This window comes from Barbus barbus (assembly GCF_936440315.1).
Source record: "Barbus barbus genome assembly, chromosome: 22".
NCBI classification, from domain to species: Eukaryota; Metazoa; Chordata; class Actinopteri; order Cypriniformes; family Cyprinidae; genus Barbus; species Barbus barbus.
In genome coordinates, this window is record NC_136750.1 from 29,461,477 (window position 1) to 29,477,457 (window position 15,981).

The 15,981-nt window shown below is 36.6% G+C and overlaps 1 protein-coding gene across 2 annotated transcripts in view; it reads left to right on the forward strand.

Annotated features, from left to right (window-relative positions):
• The window catches only part of LOC306888626 (E3 ubiquitin-protein ligase NEDD4-like), a 34,896-nt gene extending 20,637 nt beyond the window's left edge, over nt 1-14,259 (forward strand). For both annotated transcript variants that reach the window (XM_079447061.1, XM_079447060.1), the window contains 23 exons: nt 316-377; nt 651-753; nt 2,574-2,737; nt 4,249-4,369; nt 4,458-4,610; nt 5,428-5,499; nt 5,825-5,944; nt 6,277-6,486; nt 6,637-6,711; nt 6,856-6,910; nt 7,348-7,406; nt 7,744-7,809; nt 8,602-8,831; nt 9,728-9,849; nt 10,017-10,087; nt 10,960-11,055; nt 11,153-11,226; nt 11,356-11,416; nt 11,492-11,551; nt 11,616-11,723; nt 12,783-12,879; nt 12,999-13,071; nt 13,159-14,259. In XM_079447061.1, the coding sequence (XP_079303187.1) occupies nt 316-377; nt 651-753; nt 2,574-2,737; nt 4,249-4,369; nt 4,458-4,610; nt 5,428-5,499; nt 5,825-5,944; nt 6,277-6,486; nt 6,637-6,711; nt 6,856-6,910; nt 7,348-7,406; nt 7,744-7,809; nt 8,602-8,831; nt 9,728-9,849; nt 10,017-10,087; nt 10,960-11,055; nt 11,153-11,226; nt 11,356-11,416; nt 11,492-11,551; nt 11,616-11,723; nt 12,783-12,879; nt 12,999-13,071; nt 13,159-13,261 (2,355 nt within the window). In that variant the 3' untranslated portion in view covers nt 13,262-14,259. The remainder of the gene's footprint in view (nt 1-315; nt 378-650; nt 754-2,573; nt 2,738-4,248; nt 4,370-4,457; nt 4,611-5,427; nt 5,500-5,824; nt 5,945-6,276; nt 6,487-6,636; nt 6,712-6,855; nt 6,911-7,347; nt 7,407-7,743; nt 7,810-8,601; nt 8,832-9,727; nt 9,850-10,016; nt 10,088-10,959; nt 11,056-11,152; nt 11,227-11,355; nt 11,417-11,491; nt 11,552-11,615; nt 11,724-12,782; nt 12,880-12,998; nt 13,072-13,158) is intronic.
• The last annotated feature ends 1,722 nt before the right edge of the window (nt 14,260-15,981 follow it).

Below are 15,981 nucleotides of genomic sequence, written 5' to 3' on the forward strand. Positions count from 1 at the left end.
CTCCCGTTTTAACATGGCATTCTGGTTTTGGAGCTGCTCAGTTACACCTCAATATTAGTCACTGCGAACATTAAAGTCTGTCTATATATATATATACACACACACATGAGTGTGTGTGTGTGTGTGTGTGTTGCTTGGCTGAGTGATCATAAACATTAAGACTTAAAAATATCCATGACATTTGACACTTCGTAGACTATTTCCTGCACGGGTTATTTGTAATGAACAATGTTTTATTTGAAATTTGAGCAAAATTCATGCTTTTATTTATTTAGACTGCTACTAATATTTTTATCTTTTTTTTTATGCCCACAGACAGAAAATCCCAACAATGAAAGGCCGTACACTTTCAAGGATTTCCTGTTGCATCCAAGAAGGTTAGCCAGAGATTTTACTGCAGTTTTCAAGCCTGCATGCTTTATTCCCCAAACATGATGGTTTTTAACCTAACGCTCACTGACTTCATTCTGTTGTTGTTGTGAAAGGCCCTTTGACCTGCTATGACATCACTTAACTCTGAACTGTTTTCATTTCAAACATGTACATATCAACACTTCTGATACACTTCAGTGGAGTTTTGTTTAAAATGATGTTTTTTCTGGTAATTTGATGTAGGTTTTTTGTTGATGTGTTTAACTCTTTCAATACAGTCACAAGTCGAGGGTGAAAGGTCATCTGCGACTGAAGATGACATACCTGCCCAAAAACAGTGACACTGAGGACGACCCGGCCGAACAGAACGAGAATCTGGATGTAAGAATAATGCACACAAACACAAGCTTTGGTGACAAACACAACATTTTAATTCTAGAATCAAAGAATGTTCTCTAAAAGAACTAGAACGAGTTGCAGTATGGTGCATTATATAATAGCTGAAGGACGTTGCTCATTGTGTTCGACTATGACTACATTCACAATATAACGCGGTTGTACGTATAAAGCACAATTGATGATTTTCATCCGTTTCATTGTGGCTTATCTGGTTTGATTTGTTTGTGAGAAGTATCTTTACTGATGTAGTTTTAGTCTTCAAATTAATGTACAAACAACATATTTTTAATATTTGTTTAATAGCATCTTTTTTTATGTCTGAAGGCCAGTATCACTGATACAAAGTAATACTGATTTCCCTAAAAAACTTTAAAAATAACTTTTAATTTAAGTAAACAATCTTCACATAAACCCATTATAATTAATGTTATATTTAGCTAGGCTACCTGTGCCCCTCAGCAGAAATTGAATAAAGTTATCAAACACTAAATACAGATAAATACTTACAGCTAAATAAAAGTTATTGATTTCCTTATTTTTCTTTTATTCTTGATGAACAGACATCACAGCAGCTGGTTATTAGGTTGTTTTGGCTGCTATTTTTTTAAGAGCTGCTGCTGAACGTGACGTGGATCTGACACGCATTGTATTTTCTCTCAACTCTCATCACCTTTTCTGACCCTTTTCAGGTCTGACCCATTTCAGTCTCTTCTAATGAGCTGACGAGTTGAATCGAGTGTGTTAGATGAGGGAGACAGTTTTGAAAACCATTTCAGAGACATGTTCTTAATGTAACTCATATATAACATATTAAATGCACGCAGTTTTAAGGCATGTAGTTTTAATCGCCTTTTTGGTAAGTTCATGCCTTAACTGACCGTGACATTGCATGCACGTAGTTTATTTTGCGCTTTGATATGAATTGATACAGGCTACAGTGCTTGCTTGACGCTGAAGTGAAGCTGGAGCGTGCGTCTGAAACATCTCCGGATTGATGTGATCGTAAAGACGTTCTGCGACTGAATAAATGCACTTCTTGTCAAGAAAAAACAGACCGAAACAGCAGTTATGAGTGGGGTGGCCAACCCTTGGCTCCGCCCCTGCGTTAACGGAGTTAAATAATTTTAACGCGTTAATCTGAAAAAAATGTATTGCCTGCGTTAACGCGCTAATTTTGACAGCACTAAAACAAATTGAAACTGAAATGATATATATATTTCAAACTTAAACTTATGTTGTTTTGTTTCGTTTGAGCCAGGGTTATTATAGTTACTAAAACTAAAATCATAAAAAATTTTTTACTGAAATAAAATAATTAACTGAAATTCTTCAAACTTCAACTTAAAACCTTAAACTTATTTAAATTCATCTAGTTTCCATGACATTTGTTTTGTGCATAAACACAGGTGTTATATTTATACACAAGAACTTTAATATAGAACCAGCAGAGCCACTGTGTACTTGTCCAGCCGCTCTGATTGTACGAGTGCCGTGTTGATGCTGGTGTCACCTTCAGGGTTCTCATTATACGAGAGATACAGGCGTGATTTCAGACATCCAGAACTCGCTCAGAAGTGCTGCCAACATTAGATTAAATAGAGCTTAATCGTTCCTGAATGCACTGTCCTGGTCACTCCGGTCCGGGCTGCTTCAGAGGGGTTGTTATGTGAAATGTGTGAACCATAAAGTCAATTTGTTACCAACTTTTCATGCAAAGTACCATTAGATTAAATAATCAGACATGATTTTTTTCATAGAATTGCATGCAGCCCTGTGTTTTAATACTGATTTCTGTCTTGTAGCCTGGTTGGGAGTTTTTGGAGCCTCATGAATTAAGCAGTCCTCACCATCCTCACCAGCTGCCTGCGCTGCCCCCTGGCTGGGAGGAGAGGCAGGACAACCTGGGACGAACCTACTATGTCAACCATGAGAGCAGGACCACCCAATGGCACAGACCCACCATCCAGTAATGATCACCCACATTAAACAAACATTAGAAACATGCATACACAAAACCAGCAACATACGCAAGACCAATACGCCATGTACATATATGATTTTTTTTTTTTTACATTTTATTTTAAAATCAAAGACAAACTTTTAAAAAACTTTGTTTTTTATTTGTTATTTTATTTATTTGTTTATTTATTCTTTCTTTCATTTATTCATTAATTCTTTCATTCTATTTTTCACTTGTTTTTTTGGTTTAGTTTTTGCCATGAATGTAGCCGTGGTAACTGGCATGGCACTAAATTATAAACAATCATTCATATTCAGAATGTTGCTAGAGTCATGTCTGACAATCTGAATTACAATTTACTATACATCAAATAAATATTTTGCACTTTCACTGAGAAACAAAAAGCCATTAAGGCTTTACCAGTATTTTATTTAGTTTTATTTGATTATTTATTTTTATTTTGTTTTTTATATTTATCTTGTATTTTATACATTTTTTTTTTTTATTTAGTTTTATTTTAATTAAATTTTTCTCTTGTTTTTTTTTTGTTCTGTACATTTGTTGTATTTTTTATAGTTTATGTCAGAGGTCGACCGATATGGGTTTTTCTCTGGCCGATGCCGATATTTAGAAATCAGGGCAGCCGATGGCCGATATATGGTGCTGATTTGTTTTGTTTTGTTTTGTTTTTTTTGCCGATATTTTGCCGATTTTCTTTCTTTTCTTTTCTTTTCCCCTTCATGTCAGGGATGTTCTTTTTTTCAGTAATTTACCAAAATATTTAAAAAGGTTTGCTGCATGGTTAAAATATGCTGTGCGTATAAAAAATTGCATTTTTTAGAGACAGAGAGAGAAAAGTCACGTATAAGTCGCATTTTATTATTTCATTCAGAAATAGGCCTAATGCCGACGCGAAATGTTTACAAACATAATAAACATCTTTTTTCCCTTTCACTATGTATACTGTATATGTAAAAAAAAAAAAATCATATTTAAAAAAAGAAAAGAAAAAAAAGGTAAGGAGTTTTCATAACCAGGTTATGAATAATTTAGACTAGAGCCTCTAAATACAGTTTTATTTATCTTTTTTTTTTTTTTTTTAGATTGATTTGATTTTATCTTTATTTGTTTGTATTTTATTAATTATTAATTTAATTTAATTTATTTTTATTTTTTTCTTTCACTCTGTATTATATTATAAAGGTTATTTAAAAAAAAATATAAAAAAATGGTCAGGAGTTTTCATAACCAGGGTATAAACAAATCATTTAGAGCCTCTAAATACAGGTTTTTGTGATATCATGTATTTGTTTTCTATATATTTTAAGGAAACAATCAGCAGGTCATTACTCCCTACACAAAACTCTACTGAAGTCAATCATCCTGTTATAGCTAAGACAGGCCGCTTGTTTCCTTCCTCTGCTTTCTGCTGGTCAGCGGTGCCCTCACCTGCTTCATTTGAGACGTTCTGGGTCATTTTGAGCACTGAAGTGTGTGTGTTTTGTCCTGATTTACAGGGACAGTCAAAGAGACAATGAACAGAGACAGGATACACACAGCGAGTCCCAGCGGGCGTTCCTCACACGCAGACAAATATCTGAACATGACGAGAACCACGAGCGCAGAGAGTCACCTGAGGTACACACACACACACACACATACTTCTATGATTTCTTCGAAACTCCCAGACAAACGACACCCTTTCACATCTGTGTGTGTTTTGCAGAGCTGGGAGATCATAACGGCAGATGAGTCCACGCTTTATAACAGCCACAGCGAGCGCTCTCCGCCGCCCCCCCACTCCCCGATGGAGTTCACGGGATTCTGTGAGGAGTTCAACAGACTGCAGGCCGGAAACGACAGACGCACATCCCTCACGGTCAGTCCACACACACACACACACACATACACACTCATGAATCAGAGTAATGAAGTCTTTGATAAATGAGTAAAATACAGAAATTAATACCTTTTGTGACACTGAAGAATGAAGTAATGATGCTGAAAATTCAGATTTGATCACAGAAACAAATTACATTTTAAACATACATTCACATAGAGAGAACTTTTTTTTTTTTAAATTTTATACTTTTTAAATTGTAATATGTCACATTTTAATGTATTTTTGGTCAAATAAATGCAGCCTTGGACTTTTTCTTTCAAAAACATTGAAAAATCTTACCAACCCCAAACTAAGTCACTCTGATGATCTTCTACAGTAACTCACGTTTTCTAAATTCTTGCAGACATTTATGCAAGATCCCAATTTTATCTGTGACAATATATAGTAACTATTCCTCACATTAAACCATAAATACAAAAATCACAATGTGTCTTGATGTTTTTGTGGCAGGTGCAGGAGACTGATTCATATGAGTCATAATGCTCCAAGTGACACAATGACTATATTCATAATTTGGCATAACCTCAAGTGGCTTATTGCCAAAGTTTGTCCTTCCACTAGTATGACTGATATTTAAATTAACATTGATAGTTGACCTCTATGAGTTCTGCGCAGTGATATACACAGTTTTGTGAATTTTAGCAGAGCACTGTATCGACCAATCAGCATCCAGAACCAAAACATTCCGTTTTGTGAAATGGAACATGAATATGTTGCAGCTTGTTACATTGTAACATTTAAAGCTGGTGTTACAGTAAACAGTCTAACCGAGTGTGTCATGTGTTTTCATCAGCCGCAGGGTCACGGCAGCCGCAGAGGAAGTGGGCAGACCCTAACGGTGGAAGAGCATCCTGTTCACCCCGTGGTGAGAGCATTTAAGCATTCATACATATACTGTATCCGTCCGTCTGAGTCCAGACCGAGCGCTCGCCGTGCGCCCTAGTTTCAGCAGAATATGAAGTGTTTTTCTCAGTCTCTCAGCACATGATGTGTAAACTTAGCTGCCCCAGATTTCCCAGCATGCCCTGAACCTCGCAATACATCACCTCAGCTGCAGCTGACTGATGGCTATTTATGAACCAAACGGACGATCTGTAATGGATTGTTTCCGTTTTTTGCTCTCCTCGTTTCACCCCTCTCTGCATTTTTGTTTCGTTACTCACTTTGCCGTTTTCTGTTGTTCCCTGTAGTTATTACCCACGTCTGCCGGGCTGCCCCCGGGATGGGAGGAGAAGCAGGACAGTAAAGGGAGACTTTATTACGTTAATCACAACAGCAGGATGACAACCTGGACACGACCGCTCATTCAGGTACGAATGTAATGACGAATAAAAAATCTTGAATCTTCTTTTTTACTAACAATAACTGTTATTATTACTATTACTAAAAAAAATTATTAAATGAAATAAGAAATGTTACTATTGTAATATTTCACTGTAAAAAAAAATATTATACAAGAAAAATCGTATAATAATAATAATAATCATCATCATCATCATCAAAATAATTTTTTTTTACAGTCCAACTTTTTGTGGATTTCGTAAACTTTTCTTTAAAACATTTTCAGACATTAAACCATCATGCAGTCCTAATTTCTCCAGCTCATCCCTCAGTCCCCTGACCTTTGACCTGTGTATTTCAGCTCATACAGCCGCCCTCTGAGCCCGCAGCAGCAGCAGCCGTGAATCCCACAGTCTACGCTCCGCCGCTGCTCTCCCCGGATGTGTCCCCGCAGCACGCACTCGCTCCATCGCCGGAGCACACAGGCCTGATGCCGGCCGGCTGGGAGGTGCGCAGCGCTCCGAACGGACGGCCCTTCTTCATAGACCACAACACTAAGACCACCACATGGGTAAGACAAGACATGATGCTGCATCATGGTAATGCCATGGTATATGACTATAATAAGTGTTTGTTTTGCTTTTCCTGTGCATGGTTTGATTGTACCATTGTTTACACTGAAATGTACTTCCTGTGTTTGCCATCCTGTTTTCCGTCACAGGATGACCCCCGGCTGAAGGTTCCCGTGCACATGAGGAGAGTCTCCCTCGACCCCACTGACCTCGGCCCACTGCCGGTAAGACGGGTGATGTCATCATCGCTGATGTCATAATCAGAGGATGAGGTCATGATTTAAATGACATGCTGTTCAGGAAAAAGGGGGTGAAAAGGTGTGTGTGTGTGTGTGTGTGTGTGTGTGTGTGTGTGTTGTCTCCTGTAGCCTGGTTGGGAGGAGCGAGTTCATAGTGACGGCAGAATCTTCTACATCAATCACAGTAAGCGGCACATTCATAAACATGCCAATCTAAAAAAACTTCTAGGAATCTGTACAATATATGTAATTTCTTTTTATTATTATTTAATATAATATTTTTGGAAATATTTTATATTATGTTTAGAAACTTTTTTTTATTTGTATTTTTAATAACTTTTAATTACTAATTGTTATTTGTTTATTCATTATTTACATTTTAAATATTTCTAAAAATGTATTATTTGTCACTTATGTTACAAATTGTTATTATTATTGTTTATTTGCATTTTTATTTTATTTCAGTATTTTTCAAAAACTTTATAACCTTTTTTTTTCATATAGCTTTTATATACACATATATATATATATATATATATATATATATATAATTTTTTTTTTTTTTTTTTTTTTTTTTTTTAAATACCAAATTTAATTGTTTGTTTTGTTTGTTTGTTTTAGACACAAAAGTCACACAGTGGGAGGATCCAAGACTACAGAGTTCAGCCATCACTGGTCCAGTAAGTGGTTTTCTGTTTCTGTTAAAGGTCCTGTATGGTCAGGCATCGAAGACCGAGCCGGCAGAAACAGCCATTAATGGATCATATTGAGAGAAACTGCTGAAACACACAATGATCTTTGCCATATCTTGTTTCTGAAAGTATTCTGGGCCTGAAACCCTGTACTTTTCTTCCGATTGGTTTCCTGTAAGGGGTTTGTGTGTGTCACAAGCGGAGGGGAGGTTATATTTGTCCAGGATGAGTTGAATGATCTCTGTCGGGTCAGGAGCGCTCCACATCTGAGCAGATAAGAGCTCATGGATTATTGGTGAAATGATTGTGTTCTGCTTTATTTCAGGCCGTGCCTTACTCCAGAGATTATAAACAGAAGTATGAATACTTCCGCAAGAAACTCAAGAAACCAGTACGTCACTCTCCTTCTCCAGCTTTTGGTTTTTTCCTGTCCCATTCAGATCTCAACATCTTTGGGGTTTATCGAAGAGCAGAATTTTTAACCCAGTTTGTTCAAGTCACTACAGATATAATGATAAGAAATGTATTTATTTAGCTGGTTTGCTGTGCTTGTTTGTATGGCCACACAGTTTGGCCAAATGTATGCATGTGTGTATTAATTATTATTACTACTTCTACTAAATTATTCTGATTATTATTCTGATTATTATTATTATTATTATTATTATTACTAAATAAAATGGAATTTTTTTTTTAATATTATAAACCATTTTTATTATTGAATTTTTATTATTAATGTTATTATTATTAATAATAATAATAATAATAATACTAATACAAATTTAACAGTCAGACTTTTTATTTCTTTCCTAAACCACACAGTTATCACACTGAATGTATTTTTAAGATGGTATAAATCAACTGAATTAGTTGAATTGTGAATGTTTGTTGAATGTTTATCAGTTATATTCACCTTTATTCATTAGTGCCATATAGACTTGTTTTCATGACTTCAAAGGCAGCATGAAATCAAAAGTGGTCTTATTTATATTTGGTTTTCATAATATTTCATGGAAAAAAAAAAAAGTAAAACTATTCTTGCCTCTGAATCCGCTTTTCCTCTGTGTGGGCTGGGAAAATGCATTAACTAATAATAATTTCATTATCTAATGTGTATGATCCGGTCAAATCCTGATGGATAAATAGCTCTGAAATCAAAATCATTTTTTTCTTGGGCCTCCAGGCTGACATCCCGAACCGCTTTGAGCTGAATGTGAGACGTAACGCTGTTCTGGAGGACTCGTACCGGCGCATTCTGTCCGTCAAACGCTCAGACCTGCTAAAGGCCCGCCTCTGGGTGGAGTTTGAGGGGGAGAAGGGGCTGGACTATGGGGGCGTGGCCAGGGAATGGTTCTTCCTCATCTCCAAGGAAATGTTCAACCCGTATTATGGGCTGTTTGAGTATTCTGCCACGTGAGTGATGCAGCTTTATATTTCCTTCAGTCAAATCGTGTTTTTAAATACGCTCGTGTGTGTTGTGCTGGCTAAGAACTAGGGCTGTCAAAAATAAATTAGAATTTTGAATATTTGTCGATTTTAAAATATAAATCCACATTTGAATACAAAATTAATTTTATTTGTGCATCAGGCAGCCTTATCAGTGCCACACAAGATGCCATGACGATGTGAGTGTCGTGCTTTTTTTTAGCCTATCCAGTTGAACCCACTAGAAATATCAAAATATTGCATAATAAGAGAACATCAATGTGGAGAAGATCATGTTTACGGCTAAACTGGAACCAAGCCGTTCACACAGAACGCATATTTATCGCATTTTCTATTGGGACATCTATCACTTGGTTGCACTCGCGTCTCGCACAAGAGAGCCGCATGTTTAGAAAGCCATGTAAATTCAACTTTTATAAAACATTTCTCAAAACTTCATGACGTTTTTTCCCCTATCCCACTGCATCTCATGTTTTTAAATGAAAAAAGTACTTTTTGTGATTGGTTTTCGGTCCTTTGTATTAAACGATACATGCTGTTTTGTTTCTAATTGTTTAAGCAATTAATTATATGTGGTTTATAAACATTATGCTCTTTTTTTTCAAAGGTAGTCGTGTTATTTTATTGCTTTGAAGAATTGCTTTTATTGCATTAGTAATATTTTGCTCGATGCGCCCTCTTGTGGCCTCAAGAGAGAAGACAAAAGCTTTTTTTCCCCACTAACTGAAATTACGCCATATAAATTCAAATATTGATCATATTTAAGTACAAAATTTGAATTTAGTTTTTCAGCCATTTTGACAGCCCTAGTAAGAACGTGCTAAAATCTTTAGATTTTAAAAAACGCTATATGAATATTGCAGGGATAACTACACCCTACAGATCAACGCCAACTCGGGTCTGTGTAACGAGGACCATCTGTCCTATTTTAAGTTCATCGGCCGGGTAGCTGGAATGGCCGTTTATCACGGGAAGCTGTTGGATGGTGAGTAACCTGTCAAGACCAATATACTCACAACTTCACAGTGTTTGACTTCATCTATAGACACACTGCACACAATCAGACTGATTTACTAAAGGCAACACATGTCTAAATGTAACTACAGTGATAATTCTGTCATAGTTTACTCTTAAATGATTTTGTCTGCACAGCATTCTTCATCCGGCCCTTCTACAAGATGATGCTGCAGAAGCCAATCACGTTACAGGATATGGAGTCAGTGGTGAGTGACAGGCACACCTCAGCCAATCAGCATCAGCGCTAAATGTCACTTTAGTGCTTTTTCAGAGCGAGAAATAGCATACTACCACACTACCTACAAAATAGATGAATACTTCTATGTATACTGCGGAGAGTGAATAAATATATATATTTTTTTTGCATATAATACTTGGATGATCTACTGCATTTATCAAATATTTCAGTGTACAGTGTGAGATACTGTATGTGCCTCAAATGGACATTTTTACATAAAATTAGATTCTAATCTAATCCAACTCAAAATGAAATGCCCTGTTTATATTATGATAAATAACTGTACACTCATTGAATTAAATATGTAATTTACCGAGGTGGCAATAAAAAAAAAACAGTGCTTTACATTGGTTTGCTTTGTTCAGTAGGTTGTAGAAGTGCACTACATTGATATAGTTACTCGTGTTTATTTTGATTTAATTTATTGCACATGTCATATATATACATATACTGTGTGTGTGTATATATGTCATCTTTATCATTTATTTTATTTGTTTATATATAAATATCTTGTTTATATTTACATTTTTTTCATATAGTTTTTAATTTGTTTATCAGTTCTGTTATTTCAACTTCAAGGAAACCACTTTTAAAAAGTTTCTTTAAGAAAGTTGAAAAAAACCAATAAAAATATTAGATGGCATGTGTACAGCATAGTAGTATTTCATTCAAAAAAAGTCATTGCTTCTGGGTAATGAGTAAGAAGTGTGAGTTATATTTTAACACAGTTTGAGTGCTGTTAACACTAATGATGTGCTTAATGTCCCATGGAGCTGTAGTTTAGTCCTCATTAGGTATCAAACACTTGTCAGCCTGTTGTTTTTGGTTCCATTATTTCAGGACAACGAGTACTTCAACTCCCTGCGATGGATCTTGGAGAACGACCCCACAGATCTGGACCTCAGGTTCGCCATCGACGAGGAGCTCTTTGGACAGGTGACCTGTTCTGCTTTACTCTCTATACGCACCATGCAACTTTTGCTTTACATTCCAGGACGCTTTGTGTAAGGACGCTTTGTGATCTCTTCCACAGACGCACCAGCGTGAGCTGAAACCAGGAGGTGCTGATATTGTGGTCAATGACAACAACAAAAAGGAGTACATTCAGTATGTTTTACCGCCTTCTAGTGGCACACAGACAAACCACAGCACATCTGACACATGAATATCAGAGACACTTTTCACACGAGACAGGCTTTAAGATATAATACCATCTCCTCTGGTGTTTCTTTGCAGTCTGGTGATGCAGTGGAGGTTTGTAGATCGGATCCAGAGACAGATGACGGCCTTCAAGGAGGTACAGACTCTGGTTCAGTCGGTTCGGGTCAATGCTGCCCGCTGAGAGTTTCACTGACTTGTGTTTTATCTGCAGGGTTTCTATGAGCTGATTCCTCAGGACCTGATCAAGATCTTTGATGAAAACGAGCTGGAGGTGAGACCATCTGCTCTACGCTGTGTGTAACTTTATTCACTGCTGACTTCTCTGTGTTCCTCAGCTGCTGATGTGTGGCTTAGGAGACGTGGACGTCAACGACTGGAGAGAAAACACCAAATATAAAAATGGCTACAACCCAAATCACCCCGTCATCATCTGGTTCTGGAAGGTCAGATTTGATTCCTGACATGTTTTTTTATTATTATTATTAAAAATCAAATTATATCTGCTTTTGTTCAAACCTAATTTTAATTTTAGTTGTAATTTTGGCTTTAAGCGATTATAAAAACAGGAAAATTGACAATACTGTTATTGGGCTGTATTCAGTTTTGTCTTTTTTGCTAGAAATTCGGCGTGTCCCTTTCTATTACAGCAGTGCTCTTTTTTTAAAGTTGTAGAAATACACTAAAACAACACATTTTCTCTAATTAAATTTTTTTGTAAAAATCTAATTTAATTTATTTATGCAATAATTTTGATCACAGCATTAAACAAAATAATCGTGATTCTGGCCTTAATTGAGTGTCCCTAATTATAGGTAGTACTAAGCCACTAAAAAAATCACGTTACAGTGATTTTTACCATGATCAAGGATTGTTTTGGGCAAATTTTTATTTTAATAACGATTCTGAATGATCATAAAAACAGTCGAGATAAAGCAGTTTATTGTGCCGCACTAAGTTTTGCAGATGCTCTTGTGTGTGTGTGTTTTTTTTATTTTATTTTATATATATATATATATATATATATACATATCCATATCCAGAGGTATTTATTTTAATCTCATTTATATTTATTTATTTATTTTTAATATTATTTATGTAAATATATATAAATTCTATGTAAATTATTATTATAATTTATTTTTTTCCTGTTGCTCTGTTTTTTCCAGTCAAGTTATATCTGATGTTCAGGCATATCCACTGTCAAAAAGACATTTAAAAAAACTTGAATAAATACATGATGTTTTCAATGTCTGAGTAAACGTGATATAATACTTGTGAATAATCACAAAATAACCATGATTTCAGTATTGAACAAAATAATTGTGATTCTGGCTTTGGTTATAATTGAGCAGCCCTACTTATGATGTACGTAGGTGATTTTTACCATTATTAGGTTGTTGTTGTTGTACATAAGTACCTAAAACCCCCTTAACCATGGTAAAAGCACTGTAACTGCAGTATTATAGCACAACTTTGATTTGAATTTGTTGATGGTACTTCAGGCGGTGTTGCTGATGGATGCAGAAAAGCGAATCCGTTTGCTGCAGTTTGTGACGGGAACGTCCCGTGTACCGATGAACGGCTTCGCTGAGCTCTACGGTAAGCCCCGCCCCCATCGCACGGCGCTCATTAATATTAACATTCGTGCTCTTTTCGTCATTTAATGGCTTTTCAGTTTGTTTGATAAACTGACATTCTGTGTTTCTGTGATTTCTCAGGATCCAACGGGCCGCAGTTGTTCACTATTGAACAGTGGGGCTCAAGGGACAAACTGCCCAGAGCGCACACCTGGTGAGAGATCTGTCTGTGTGTCTACTCTGCACCTGTCTGTCTGTCTCTCCTGTCTCGCTCATGACTTGCACTGTGTGTCTCTATCAGTTTCAACCGGCTGGATCTCCCTCCCTACGAGTCGTTCGAGGAGCTCCGTGAGAAGATGCACATGGCGATTGAAAACGCTCAGGGCTTTGATGGGGTGGATTAGACTCCGGCTGCCACGGCAACAGCGTAACCATGGCAACAGCATCCGGACCGACCATCAGGTGTTGAAAGCGGGTGGCACACGTGTGCGAGCGGCTCTACGGGAAACGAGGACAATCCGGCCAACACACCGTTATAAAATCTCAAATCTGTACTTTTCAGATGTTTACAGAATAACGTTTTGTAATGTACTCCTGCATACAGCTGTATGCTTCTAAACATCTATAGATTTGATCATATCTATGCATTTGAGCATAATTAAGGAATCGTGTATTTCTAATATAAGCTTTTAAGTCACGCGTTATGGATGTGCATTATTTGGCTGATGAGATTTGTGAGACCATTATATTTTTTTGGCAGTCTGTACAAATAATGTCCTTTTTTTTTTATTTTTAAAAATTCAAATGTATCCTGGCATCATTGTTTGTACAGATCAAACGCTCTATTGCTCTTAATCATGACTTTTTCTCACTTTGACTTTGTTTACATGTTTTTTTGTTTACAGATAGCCCACTTTTTAAAACCATATGATTATTAAAATCATTTTTTGTACTGCTTTTGAAGGTTGAAGCACTTTTCTAAACACAAATGGTTCAAGTCTTACTATGTATAGATCACCTCAGTCAAGCTGTATTGTGACAAATCATCGCTTTATATCATTTACTAAATGTTTACAGCTTAAATATTGCTTAAAGTAAGCACATTTTGTCTCGCAAGAAACGTATCGGACTGTTAAATAACTTTGCCATCATTTGTACTATAAACCTATTCGATTCTGTGTGCTGATGAGCAACTTTTACTGTTGTATAATTAGACTATTATATGAACATCCACTGCATTTCTACAAATGTTTTTGGCACTGACGAGAGAGTTTCAGAAAGGATTTTCTATCAAAGATTTATGAGCAAAAGTGTCTTGTAAATTGTGCTGATTTTAATTGTCACGCCGATATTTATGGCTGCATATTTTTGGAAAATTAATAAAATGAAAATGACTCTTCCCATGTGATGTCTTCATTAAGGTTGTGTGGTCTTTAGTTACAGTCTTTAAGAGTTATTAGTAAAGCAGTTGTCATAATACATATTGTTTCAAAGTGAGTTTTACAGGAAATGCTTGCTAGTCAGCAAAGATAAATGTAGAAAAAGCCAATAAATAAATAGAAAACCAGGGGGCCTGTTTCATAAAACAAGTTTACCAAATAAGCCAGGTTTATTTCAGTTAGTCTGACTTATTTTGAACCAAATAAACTGACAATAAGTCAGACTAACTGAAATAAACCTGGGGGATGTTCCAGAAAGCAGGGTTAACTTATCATCTGCTAAACCCTGAACTCGGTTGATCAACCCAAACCTTGCTTACTCGAGGTATGTTGGTTTCAAAAACGAGTTCAGAGTATGTTCCTGGTTAACACGAGTCACTATTGCAACGGAGCTAACATAAAGTGTGCCGTACTGCTTCTTTCTTCTGTTCAAAGGCCATTTGCACCATAATAAAATATTTATTATGTCTATGATTTGCACACTCAGTGCATATCGCCACCTAATGGGTTATTGTGCAATCATTTTTCTTTTTTTACGTTTAATCTTTAATCCTTGAAAATAAGAATTGTATTGTTTGTTTGATGCTAGTTATATAATAAATCATATCAGATATACATTATAGAAAATGCAGATCCATGATGTGTGAGATGATAATAAAATATAACAAACGTATATAATAAAATAAGCATTACCTTGTCATAAAAGTGTTTTATAATTTAGGTTGATAACTATTATGCCAATACAATAAATATAATAACCATATTATAATAGATTACCTTATATTTTACTTATATAATTATATAATTTACATATCATACAACTATATATAGTTGTATTGACAGCCACAGCCATATCACCCTGCAGCCCAAGACCGGTTGCCCACTGAAGCTAAGCAGGGTTGAGCTGGTCAGTACCTGGATGGGAGACCTCCGGTGAAAACTAGGTTGCTGTTGGAAGAGGTGTTGGTGAGGCCAGCAGGGGGTGCTCACTATACCGTCACTATACCGTCCCCGTCGGTATATGTCCCCGTCACTATACCGTCAAAAAGCACCGTCTTTCGGATGAGACGTTAAACCGAGGTCCTGACTCTCTGTGGTCATTAAAAATCCCATGGCACTTCTCGTAAAGAGTAGGGGTGTAACCCCGGTGTCCTGGCCAAATTCCCTCTACTGGCCCTTGTCTATCATGCCTCCTAATAATCCCCATCCACTTGATTGGCTCTATGACTCTCTCTCCTCTCCACCTGTAGCTGGTGTGTGGTGAGCGCACTGGTGCCGTTGTACTGTGGCTGCCGTCGCATCATCCAAGTGGATGCTGCACACTGGTGGTGGTTGAGGAGAGACCCCCCCACATGATTGTAAAGCGCTTTGGGTGTACAGCAATACACAATAAAGCGCTATATAAATGCATCATTCATTCATATATATTGTAAGTCACGCACAAATGCGCTGATAGCTCTGAAGCTAACCTTGAAACACAACGTACTCCGGAGCAGGTTATCTTCAGAGAGCAAGTTGCTATGGTTACATACCTTGAAAGTTACCTCTGTTTTTGGAACCGAAAGTTGAGGTTATCCGCTCACTTACCCTTAAACACACCCGGTGATGTCACACAACCTGCTTTCTGGAACACCGCTCTGGCTTATTTGGTAAACTTGTTTTAGAAACAGCTCCCTGTTCTTATG